Source organism: Salvia miltiorrhiza, chromosome 1 (assembly GCF_028751815.1).
Source record: "Salvia miltiorrhiza cultivar Shanhuang (shh) chromosome 1, IMPLAD_Smil_shh, whole genome shotgun sequence".
Taxonomy (NCBI): domain Eukaryota; kingdom Viridiplantae; phylum Streptophyta; class Magnoliopsida; order Lamiales; family Lamiaceae; genus Salvia; species Salvia miltiorrhiza.
This window is the reverse complement of record NC_080387.1, coordinates 59,006,881-59,019,662: the sequence shown is the minus strand read 5'-3', so window position 1 is coordinate 59,019,662 and position 12,782 is coordinate 59,006,881. Positions and strand designations below refer to the sequence as shown.

Sequence of the window (12,782 nt, the reverse complement as noted above, 5' to 3'; positions counted from 1 at the left end):
TCAACTATTTCTCACTGGAGACCCTTTTTAATGTGCTTTCATTTCTGAATTTGTTCGTTTTTTACTTTTTTGTTCTTTTTTTTATCTGTTATCTTCAAGAATTTGATGGTTTTGAGTGTTCGTTCGTGGTGAATTATTTGTGTTTGGATTAATTTGTTGTTGAGATGTTGGGATTTAACTAATTAGTGATGGCATGCATCTTTAAATAAACATAACCCTAATTGAAAATAAAACAAGCTAAGCTAGACAACTGCAGCCGTATAAATAATCAAGTAATAATATATAGGTACCATAAGATTTGTTTGCGTCGGGACTCGGGAGGCAGAGTTTACTAGATCGTCACATCTCCTGTTACATTTATCTATTATTATCATCACAACTCACCATACTTTGCTTATAATAATTCTCAAATGTAATAAGATTTTATATGTATAGAAAATAATTAAGCATTCAATTCTAATATACAAAACTTAGTATTGCATAATACAGCAATAAATTAAGAATCCGGCTGAGGCAACTAAAGAAGAGCTCCGGCTAGTTAAGGGCGAAGAAATTTGCAAGCTTTTGTCATTACACTTCTGAAAACCAATTAATAATTGGTCAGGGCATGGCTATATAAATTCCATTTGAGGCAAGAAAACAATGACTTTTAATTTGATGAGTTTAATTTAGGGCTGGGAATTTCGGGATCGGGTAATCGGGTACCCGATACTCGACCCGAAAAAATCGGGTATAGGGTACCCGATACCCGATTTTTTCGGGATCGGGTATTTAGGGGTCGAAATAATCGGGTATCAGGTATACCCGATCGGGTATCGGGTATACCCGAATTACCCGATATTTTTAATTAATAAATTTTAAACTATTTAATTAAATTAAATACTATGAAATCTAAACTAGTAAACTCCCAGCCCGCCCCATGTACTCTGTTTTGTTTCCCAATTCCCAAACTAAGCCCTAACCTCTCGGCTCTCACTCCAGAGTCCAGCTCCAGCCCCGCCTGGCCGCCCCACTCGCCGTCGCCCCTCGCCAGCCCAGCGTCGGCGCGTCGCCGTCGTTCACATTTAAGCGCCGCCAGTCATCGTACGCCTCAGAAATCTGCTTGAATTTGGCCTCGGCTTCCTGCTTGTTCGCATTCTTGTCGGGATGCCAAATCATCGCCAAGCGGCGGTAGGCTCTCTTCAAATCTTCGACACTAGCGTTGCGGTTGACTTTGAGGATGTTGTAGTAATCCACCCCCATCGTAGGGCTCCAATTTTCCTGCTCCACCCTGTTCTATTCCTCGCACTGTGTGATTAAGGATGTGCGGCCGAGGAAATGGGATGAAAGAAGGGAGCTGTGCGAGCTCCGGCGACGGCGCAGCGGCGATTGGCGGCTGAGGGAAAATCGACGGTGGGGGTTGAATTTTGGTGGAATTTCGTTGTGAGTTTTGATTTCTTCGATGGAAACTGGAAACAGGAAACTGAGTCGACTCGGGTAATTAGGGTACCCGAATACCCGACTCGGGTACCCGAGTCGGGTATTAGGGTACCCGATTTCAATTTCGGGGTCGAGGTCGGGTATAGGGTTTAGGGGATTTTCGGGTTCGGGTACCCGATTTTTTCGGGTAGGGTACCCGAACCCGACCCGATTCCCAGCCCTAGTTTAATTAATTGATGTATACAAAATCACTAAATCAAAGGGAAATTCCCTATTTTGGTTTTATGCACGTATTTTCGTTTTTTAATTGGTTTCTTATGGTCGCTCGACAAGAGCAACAACAAAAATGGTTTCCTACATGTTCATTTATAAAATTGTGTCCCTAGTCCCTACTTTTTCATTAATTTACAACAAAAAAATGTCCTTATAATTTCATTTGAATCGATTTTCCACACTTTCGTACACATGCACGCACTAACTCGGTAGTTGGTTAACGGAATGAAATTCAGTGTACCACACTTTATGTCCCACTTTCAATTTTATTTATTTTCTTATATATTTTTTCTTCAATTTCAACTTTATATGCTTTAGTTTAATTTTTTGATTATTAACTAGGGTTTATTCCATCAATCTGGGGTATATAATTATTTTTTATCATTTAATTTCACTTTTATTAGTTAATAATAGGTTGATAAATTCAAAGTCATGGTATATACTTTTTAAAAAATTTAATTTTTTAAAATAAAAATTAAATATAATTCATAGTATCATAATAAATTTTATTTTTATAAAAAAATATTTTTAAAATAATAGATACTCCCTCCGTCCCAAGAAAGTTGGCCACATTCTTTTCGGCACGGAGATTAAGAAAAGGGTTGTTATGTTTTAATTAAGTGTAATCCACTAAAATAGAGTTAATTAATTGTGCTTCATATTCTTCTTCTCAGTGCATCAGTTCCATTTTCAGGCTGGCGCCGGCGCGGCCGGCGCCGGAGACGGCGACGCCGGCGATCAACATGCAAACCAAAAAATCAATTCAAACCATTTTCTGTTCCATTTTCCTCAATCCAATTTTCACCAAAAAAATTCAAACCAAACACCATTTTCTGTTCAATTTTCCTCAATCCGATTTCCTCAATCCAAACATTCAAACCAAATCGGAGCCCTAGGCCCCCAAATCGCGCTGTGAGGGGGAAGGGTCGTAGCCGCCGCCGCCGCCTGAAAGCCCTAGCCCCCAAATCGCGCCACAGAGAAGAGGGAGAAGAGGAGAGGGAGATGCGACACAGAGAAGAGGGAGAAGAGGAGAGGGAGATGCGACACAGAGAAGAGGGAGAAGAGGAGAGGAAGAAGTGGTCGCGGCGTCGTCGAGAGAGGCGGCGGCCATGGGGGTCGCGGCTGAGGGAGGTGCGAAACCCTTGATTTTTTCATGAATTCGCGGCGGAGCTATTGGCGAGTGAAATCGAGAAGGTGAAGAGTTTGCCGGAGAGTGCAGACGAGAGGGCGGGGCCGGCCGGCGGCAGTCCGCCGGAGAAGAAGAGGGAAGGGGGAGATGTTTTGGGGGGGCGCTGAGTGTGGGTGTGTTTGTGTGTGATTTGTGTTTGTTCGAGAGAGATCTGAGCAAGGGCGGTCGGGAAGGGGAGAGGGAGGAGAAGGGGATGGACGGCGGCCGGCGGCCGGCGTCGCTGTCGGCCGCCGGAGAAGAAGAGAGAAGGGAGAGGTTTTGTGTGTTGTGTGTGTTTTGTGTGTTGTGTGTGTGTGTTTTTATTTAATATGAGTGAGGATAGGTTAGATTAATAGGTGTAGATTAGTTGACTTAATTATAGAGTTTAATTTGGTGTAATTTTTACCCAAAAAGGAAAGTAGCCAACTTTAGTGGGACGCCTAAAAAGGAAATGTGGCCAACTTTAATGGGACGAAGGGAGTATAAGAATGGGACACAGTGGCACACATAAAATTGTGGGACACTGGATCTCATCCCTTAACGGTTAACTTGGTTTCATTGGAGACTGATTTTTTTTATTAACATAACAAGGACCAGTTATTTTTAGTTGCATATGAAAGTCATGCAAGGACATAATAATATCCATATAGTATTTTTTGAATTGTTCTTACCAACAAACTACAGAGATCCGCTTTTTTTAGGATAAAAATTAATAGTATGCTTTTTGCATACTCAAACCATAGAAGACAATCAAATTAATTTGTAAATCTTCCTAATTTGTGTTATTTCTTTTTGTTTTTCTTTCTTTCTTGCAGGCTTTAGAATATAAAAAGGATATCCTTTGCGCTCACAAGAATAAAGCTATGTCATCAAAATAACTAAATACTTCAGAATTCACGGCTTTTGGATAAACTTTCGATTACGACACGAACTTTTAACCTTATTTTTTTTAATTGAACCCATCAATTTCTGCTTCTTTTTGTCAATATTAACATTTCGGCCGACTTCATTGACATAGAAGCCCACAGAACTATTGGGAAAAAAAAAACTAAATAAAATTAATTTGACCATTATGCAAAGCGGGACTATTGAAAAAAGTAAAAATAAAATAAAAGATTATTGGGACTATTGAAAAAAGTAAAAATAAAATAAAAGATTATTTTGACCAATATACGAAGCAAGAAAGCGTTGTACATGAGCTAATAAAAAGAAGGCCCAATTCGAAAAAAAAGTAACATATAATGTTGTACATGGGCTAATAAAAAAAAAAGCCCAATTCGAAAAAAAACGTATAACGTTGTGCGGACAAAATAACAGGCCCAATTCGGGAAAAAAAACATAAAAATCTTAATGCGGTGAACGTGGATCGAACACGTGACCTTCAGATCTTCAGTCTGACGCTCTCCCAACTGAGCTATCCCCGCTATGAAAATGTATTGAAAAGATATGTATTATACCTTATGATGTGCGACCCAAAAAACAATTGCACAAAGATATTGAAAATACAACTATTGAAGTAAATTTACGTATTTTAATTGACATAAAAGTTTGTGGTATGTCCAAATTGACCAGACGTACTCATTTTCTTAAAGTAAATAACACGTCCTTACGACATTTCAGTTATGCATCACAATAAATTAACCTTATTTATTTCATAATACCTTTTGTCCTAAACATCAAAAAACATTTTCAAATTATGAGAAAAATCTTACACAATTTTTAAACGCATCTATCTTTAACTCCAAGCGTCAAGGTTAGTTTATACTCGTATTTAGGAGTTCTTGAATTTGAATTTCTTTAAATTTGAAATAGTTTAGACTCGTATTCAGGAGTTCTTGATTTGAATTTATAATTTTAAAACTTGTAAATAGTTTATACTCGTATTTAAGAGTTCTTTGAATTTGTAAATAGTTTATACTTTATTTAAGAGCTCTTTGAATTTGGGTTTGAACTTGTAAATAGTTTATACTCGTATTTAGGAGTGCTTCAATTTGAATTTGGAAATTTTCAAATTTGTAAATAGTTTATACTCGTATTCAGGAGTTCTTTATTTTGATTTGAACTTGTAAATAATTTATACTCGTATTTAAGAGCGCTTCAATTTCTTCGAATTTATAAATAGTTTATAAATCTTTGCTTGTTAGTTATTAATTTTTTAGATATAATATCACATTCTAACCTATTTCATATAGTAAAAGAAAATATGGTCATAGTGCAAAATTATAATATCACATGATATACACGAATTGTGTGTGCAACTAAATTCTCATTTACTATGGACCCACCCCACAACACCTTTATCATTTTTATATTCTATATTTACCACCATTTACCACTCATGGGCTCACTCCACAATGTTTTTTTTATCACTTTAGTCAACTACCATTACATTCCAATCACAACACCTTATCAATTTTCTTAGTTTCCGTATCGACCATCAAATGGGAGTTTATTCGTGGACGAAGGGAGTATTAGTAGTAGGTATTGTTGTTAGTGAAGTTTGGGTCCCACTATTATTGTGAGTAAAGTTTATGGGACCCTATTACTATAAGTAACAGTGAAAATGATATTGTGAAAGAACCAAAATCACAAAAGTGAAAACGATATTGTGGACGAAAGAATTACTATTTTATATTTTGATTACACGAATTTTGGTTAAAATTCGTGTTAAATAATATTATTTCCATATTTTGGTTACATGCACAATCCACATTTTGCTTGCATGCACAAAATTTGTGTTAAGTAATACTATTTCCAAAATGACTAATATTTTCATATTTTCATCTACATGGCCATGATTAGAGTGTTTGCCTCTTTCCTTTATTTATCTAATGTTCATCTTTGCTTAGTTGATTTAGTTCTTGGATCAAATTTAACTAAGTGATATGCTTGCACATGTAATGACAATTTTTGCAAAAAAGTTTAATTATCGAGCTATCTCGTAAAGAATTGGACATAATAATAAACTAATTTGAAATAATTAACAAATTTTCTAGTATCCCTATTCTTTATCGAACCTGTATTGGCGCACCTAATCGAATAAATGAGACTCAACAAAATTCAAATTGAAACCAAGTTCAACAGTATAAACTCAAAAAAGGGGACTCAACTAAACTCACCATATACACAACATGTAGCTCTAAATCAGTGCATTTGTTCGAAATCAAATTCGTATCCCTCCAATAATGCAACAACAAGAATATATATTTACCTAAAAATGATCTCAAATTACTCTCCATTTGCGCGATCTGAATCGAAACCATAGCATCAAAGGGACTGACCTGAATCAGTGGCGCGCGCTTCTTTGCAGTGTCAAAGAAACCGTGGAAGAGGCGTCTCCCATCTTTCAGATGAGCAGCGCAGATCAATGCATCGAAGCTGAAGCTTTCGTCACTTGATGGTTTTGCATCGAAGGCCATTCTGATCTTGTAATGCGCTAGCCAGGGGAATGAGAAGTTTTTGTCGAGTTGTGTCCCTCTCGTTTGAGTAAAACAGCGTAGAGAAGCTCGTTCCACGAATCTGGGACGCCAGGGAGGCACCAGTGGCTGCAGTCTTGACGCTGAAGAGCAGAGGGTCGGGTTGCAGGACCCAAGTAGTACAACGACGAGTGCCCGTCTCTTCTTTGGGACGTCATGCTAGTCACATTCAATAATTCTATGCCCGGAAGTCTCTGACGTTGTGACAAGGCATCAACGACGGTTTTGAACCCAACGAGTGTTTCGGATGACAACAGAGATGCAGTCAAATCTGGGATCGCCTCTAGGTCACAGCCACCACCGGTGTTCCAGTCCCCCCCGCTGTCCAAGCAACAAGAGACATTAAATGAATAGTTCTCGCTGCATCACTGTGCAACATCTCCTATTACATCTATGGATCATTATCACGTGTCGAGGAATACTTCTTAATTATTTTCTTTACCTGTGCTAAGCACTTTCGCGAATTTACATAAGCGAAATTCAGTAGGTTTTTAAATTTCCGTGACACATGAACTTGATGACTGAAAAAGGCTAAGAAACTGCGAGTTAAGCAGAGAATTTCGATATGATGGATACCTGAAATGTACGGGGGCATAGGTCCGGAAGATAAGATGCGTTCTTGAAAGATTTAATTCACGATCGATCCAGTCCATTACCGTAAAGATAGACCTACGGAGGGCATCTTCGACGCTCATCTCCATCTTTATCTCCATCCCTTCTTGGAAGTAGCATCCCCTACGCGTAATATAAGAATAAACGGTTTCAGCTTTTGATCTTATAGGCACAAGACAAGTATCTCATCAAAGCTGTTGAGATTGTTTTGCAAACAAGAATCATTGAAGTTCAAGGTATATGTAGGAAATGAAACAAATAGCAACCAAATACTGGACTGGAGTCGAAGCTAAGGATTTTGATGTTTTCTCTTTTTCACTTCTGTCATTGTTCATCAGAAATTTGTCAAAATAGAAACAACTAGATAATAACAAGGAGAGCACGAGACGTACACTTTGATGGTCTTCTCGTTATTCCACCAGTGGCCGGTGTTGAAAATCAGTATGTCAGCACCCTTCCACTGCGACGAGCTCCAATCCATTTGATCCAGTTTCAGTGTCATCTTCACGTTTTCGGGTGCGCCAGCAGGTGCCCGGCTCTGCAACACTAGGAACGGAGCTCTGTAGTATTCAACCGTGCAGTTGAAGTCTCTAAATTTAAAGATCAAAAAGCCCATATGCTTTGTGATAGGGTTCCCATTCACTTCATAAATTGAAGTCTTGTTCGGAACCACTGAGGATAGCATGCAAAGAAGCGACTCCCATTGATTCCGACCAATAGAATCTCCAACAAACACAAGTCGTTTCCCTCGCAGCTTCTCCAACATAACTTTGGCGTCAAACCTGCACCAAGTAAAATTCAAGAAACGATTATTGTTGTCTGTGCATCAAATGGCAGAACCCACATGGTGCTATAGTCAAAATGAAGATGTAGAACAGAAACTACCATGTGAAAGGATAATTTAATCATTTGAACAATCAAACTGGGAAAATATTTGACAGGATACATGTGTGACTACATTTTTATTTGCTAAAATACATTATACCCCCACAGAACTCAAAATATCAACATATGAATCCTCAATGGGAATAAAGAGCTTCAAACATACATCCTCTTTTGGTATATCCCTAAAGCAATACATTCTGCCCGAACTTTGACAGTGTGTTGTTGGGCAGAAAGAAAATTTTCAGGCAACAAGGATTTCATAGATGCTCGCCTCACAAAGGTGAATGGTCGAGCAGACACTATAGGGAACACTGCTTGAGTTTTAGCTGTTTTTCAGTCATTGTCCATAATCTATATGTAGATGCCCCAGGCAAAATATACTTATAAAAGAAGATCCATATACTGTGAAAGACAGGAGCACAACCTAGTTCCCCATTCAATATTTTACCAGGAAGCAATGTGTTGTATATGCATCAACCAAGTATGAGAAAAGGGATGAGGAAATCCAACCTCCTTCGTCACATTTTTTGAAATAAATAGACTATAGAGCAGGACATTTTTCTTACAATGGAGATAACACATAATAAAGGTAAGAAGACTGGACCTATACTGTCCCCAAGGGGACACCAAGCGGTGCGACCTCCTGTGTGTGAACAGTGAGGTCCCGGGCTCAAACCCCACTGCTCCCCCTCCCCAACTCCCCCAAGTAAAAAAAAAGACTGGACCTATACTCGTAAGCTCAATAATAATTGTCAATCTAACACATCAAATTAGACACAGGGCACATTTACTCACCAAGTTGTTATCAATTACTAATACTATTACACATAGAATAGTTTGGATATCCTCAACGAGTACCACAAATTCAAATTACACACAACATCATGCTTCAAAAATAATCCTTACACTATCATGATCCACATGTCCAGATAAAGACAGGCGGTCTATTTTACATGAGGCAATCACATAATAAGAACGAGATTTACCCAAAACACATCAACGAGCAGTCACCCTAGATTCACCTCGTTGAAACAAAGAGGGAGAGAAGGACTCCTAGGTCTACCTCAACCACCGGATAGGTCACTGCCAATAACAAAATTGTACACACCTTCGCTAGAAATATCTGGTATTCCGTATTATTTCACAGTTTTTTGCATCAAACATATATCAGAAAATGAGTAAGAACTTCAAATTCCACTCATCCATCATCATTTAACCATCAAGCTGCACATCAAGCTAAATACTTCACTTGCATAAATTTTGGTAGCTCACATAAATAAAGATTACACGGGAATTCATTCACTCAGCAACTCCACAAATTGTTGCCAATTTAAACTCTCTCTCTCTCACACACACACACACACAGACACACCCTTGCAAATTTCATCATCATTAACTAACCATACAGCAGCACACCAAGCACAAAATTTAGCACATAACAATTGAAGGCCATAAATAAAACTACATGGCATCTCGTTCACTCAACAACTCTACAAAAATTTGCCAAATTAAACTCACACACACACATGCCAAATTTCATAACACCAAACACAAATTCTGGCACAAAGGAATTCAAGCCCACATAAACAAAGACTACATGCATCTCAACAACTCCACAAAACTTTCCAATATAAACTCTCTCTCTCTCTCTCTCTCTCTCTCTCTCTCACACACACACACACACACACACACACAAACCTTGGCAAGTTGCAATCTTTGGGCTGCCAGCGCCACTTAGTATAGAAATTATCCGGCCTGCCGTTCTCACTACACCTGAAACCCTCATCCAAGAAGGCGCAATCCCGCGATTGGTAGAGCGGATACCTCTCATCCCACTCCCATCTCCCACTAAACACATCGCACCCATCGCCGCCTGCTTCAAGAAATCCAACCTTGTCCGCTTCCGGCGACGAACCGTTGGACTTGAACCACATCATCAACGACGAGTTCCCATGAAAATTCTCGACAACGCTGTAGTTCAGCAGGAAGAAGCAAAGAATCAAGCAGAGGCAGAAAGAGAAGCAGCCGAGCGTGGAATCCGGAGGTTTCAAGAATTTGAATCTCTTGAAGAAATCGGAAAGGGGCATCTTGGCAAATAGCGGTTGTTTCTTGGGTTTTAGGATTATAGAAGAGACCGGAAAGATGGATTAATGATGATGGGAGGAGGTTAGAATGGGGCAGTTGTGTTGTGTATTCAATGGAAGACTAATTGCAGGAAAGTTGCTAAAGTAAAGCTCCATTCTCGCTCCTCTGCCTTTACTAGATTCTCACTCCTCGACAAATACAATCAAGAGCTCTAGAGAGAGAGAGTGAGTGATGTCACGTTGTAATATGCTTTAGTAAATTTCATGTTTTCCCGTACTTTCCCGCCCGTATGCGCACAGATAAATCACGAGATGCATTTTACATAAATCGCCCAAATTATTTTTCTGCTCCTATCATTTTACCTTCAAATATCATTTTAACTATCCATAATTTTTGCTTTAAATCAAATGTTCTGCCTACATGCGTTGGATTTATATATCTATTTATTTAAATTCATTTTTACATCATCAATTTTACATGGGCTGGACATACCATTTTACGAATATTTTTTATATCAAGTCGTTTAAAAGAGATTCTCTAGTACTACTTCTTAAAAGTTAAAATACTTTGTTTTTCAAAGTTGTATAGAGTTTCTCTAACTAAGCATGCCAAAACAGAATTTACCAAAGCATATTTAAATAGGGTAAAAGCTCTTATCCTGCAATTATATTTAAGTTTTAATTAATAGTTAATTGCAGATTAGTTAGGATTATAATTGTAATTTAGTAATTTTTACTTAGAGTTACTGACTTCTAATCAAGATTTATTAATTGCAATTAAAATAAAACAAGGATGAATGCACCATATGTATCTTCTTTAAATATTGTTTTTTTTATAGATTAAAAATATTAAATAAAAATATTTAATAGATGCATCACGGATTCACGATGAACTCGAATTCAAGACCTTTAATTGTAAATATTATTCATTGTAGCGCTTTATCAAGACACACACATTATAGCTGAAAATGAAAATATAGTTGAATCAATAATTATTGTCGGGACATCTTCATTTATCAATTCTTGGGCATCTAATTGTGGTTGAACGTACAAACTTGTCAAGAATCATAACATAGCATTAAAGAGACTATGGTTTTTGGTTGGTTAAAATAAACCAAGTTTTTATTACTCTAGTAAAAGATTTTTATATATTTTTTTGTTGAGATTCATACCCTTCATTAATGAATACAATCGAATTACAATGCTATATAATTTGTTTATTTATATAGTCTTATTCGGATAGCATTTTGTTTTGTGCGTAATCTATAATTTGTTGAAAAAAAGATTAAAATTTGGAAGAGAATGTAGGTACTATGTGATGCGGGCCGGTGTTATTTAAATTAAAATGTGTGAATGTGGAGAAATTTGCGGTGGTGAGCGGCAACATTCCATATGTTTACACGTCTTTGTAAGTATGATTGGGTCCCCATTGTTCTGAAACCAAATTTTGCTGATGGGCCCATCTGCTTTTTCTCTTTTTGTCAAACAATATGTCCAGAAAAAACAAAGTTTCGACTTTTCCTTTTCAACATAAAAAAAACTTATATAACTTACTTTTATTAAGTACTCCATATACTTGCGCAATTTTTGGGTGACCTCGACCGATTCTCACCAGAAAATTATAAACAAAAATTATTAGTAATTTTATAAATAAAACATTATATTTCAGTAGTATGTTTCTTCGCCTATTATCTCTCATAATATGGGTTTGATTTCCATGAGGAATAATATTTCATTTTATTTTTGACAAATATTATATTTATTTATGTGAATTATTATTTTTTATCACAAAATTACTTAAAATTATTCATATTTTTCAACCAGCATGTAACCCACGATCCGTATCTCGCCCCGCTCTGCCCCGTCTCTTGGATGAGATCGGTCTCATCCAAGACTAAGAGGGTGTTTGGCTAAGCTTATTTTAAAGAGCTTATAAGCTCTTGTAGCTTATAACATGTTTCAAGAGTTTATAAAATGTAATTTTTAAGAGCTTATAAGTTGTCAAAGAGTTTGGATAATTGAGCTTATAAGCTAGAGAGAGATTTTTTTGTTAGAGAGAGAAAATCGAAGAAAAATGAACTTGAATGATATATAATGAAAATAATAAATTATAGTTGAAAAATATTTGTAAAATGATTGTTGCATATGAGATTATATAAAAATAAGTTGGGGTAGAGGAACTTATTTTTTGATGAGCTTATAAGCACTTGGAGCTTATTTTTGGAACTTATAAGTTGTTTGGGAGTTTATTTTGCCAAACACTTTGGAGGAGCTTATAAGCTATTTTGAGGAACTTATAAGCTCAGCCAAACACCCTCTAACTCATATATTTGGTATTGCATCTCAAAGAGAATAAAGAAGTTTATATTTGATCTTCCTTACCCCTAACTATGGGTGATTATTTGTCACATTTCCTATGGAGAAGCATGTGATGAGGTCCTACCTACAATGGGCAACTTAATGAAGCTGGAGATGAGTCTAGATCCTATGTATGCAATGCTTTGTGGAGATTATATGGAGAACTAATTCATTTATTTTTCAATTGTAGGACTAGGACTTCTGGGTTATAATTCACACATATTTATATTGGGGATGTGTCCAGATCCTATGTATGCATGCTTTGTAGATATGATATGGAGAACTAAACTCATTCATTTTTCAATTATGAGACTCTGAGGTTATAGTTCACATACATTTATATTGGTTGCAAGAGAATTCTCTTATCAATTGAATTGCATTTAATCGTTGTTTTTACGTGAAAATTGAGATAACCACTCAAATGTAAAAGTGAAAATTAACTTCTCAAAGAGTTTTCTTCATGGTATTAATGTTGATAATCGACCTTGTATTTCCTTGGTTGATATT

The 12,782-nt window shown here is 37.0% G+C and overlaps 1 protein-coding gene and 1 non-coding gene across 2 annotated transcripts; both read right to left on the bottom strand.

Annotated features, from left to right (window-relative positions):
* Positions 1–4,211: 4,211 nt before the first annotated feature.
* TRNAF-GAA (transfer RNA phenylalanine (anticodon GAA)) lies at positions 4,212–4,284 on the bottom strand. Its single transcript has one exon. It is a non-coding gene; the product is annotated as a tRNA-Phe (tRNA).
* A 1,641-nt stretch (positions 4,285–5,925) lies between these two features.
* Positions 5,926–10,247, bottom strand: LOC130999129 (protein trichome birefringence-like 11). The gene is made up of 4 exons (XM_057924629.1): positions 9,532–10,247; positions 7,341–7,730; positions 6,913–7,071; positions 5,926–6,657 (listed from the first exon to the last, which is right to left on the bottom strand). Exons 1-4 carry the CDS (start codon positions 9,918–9,920, stop codon positions 6,297–6,299), a joined length of 1,299 nt encoding a protein of 432 aa, XP_057780612.1. The 5' UTR covers positions 9,921–10,247; the 3' UTR covers positions 5,926–6,296.
* Positions 10,248–12,782: the final 2,535 nt, after the last annotated feature.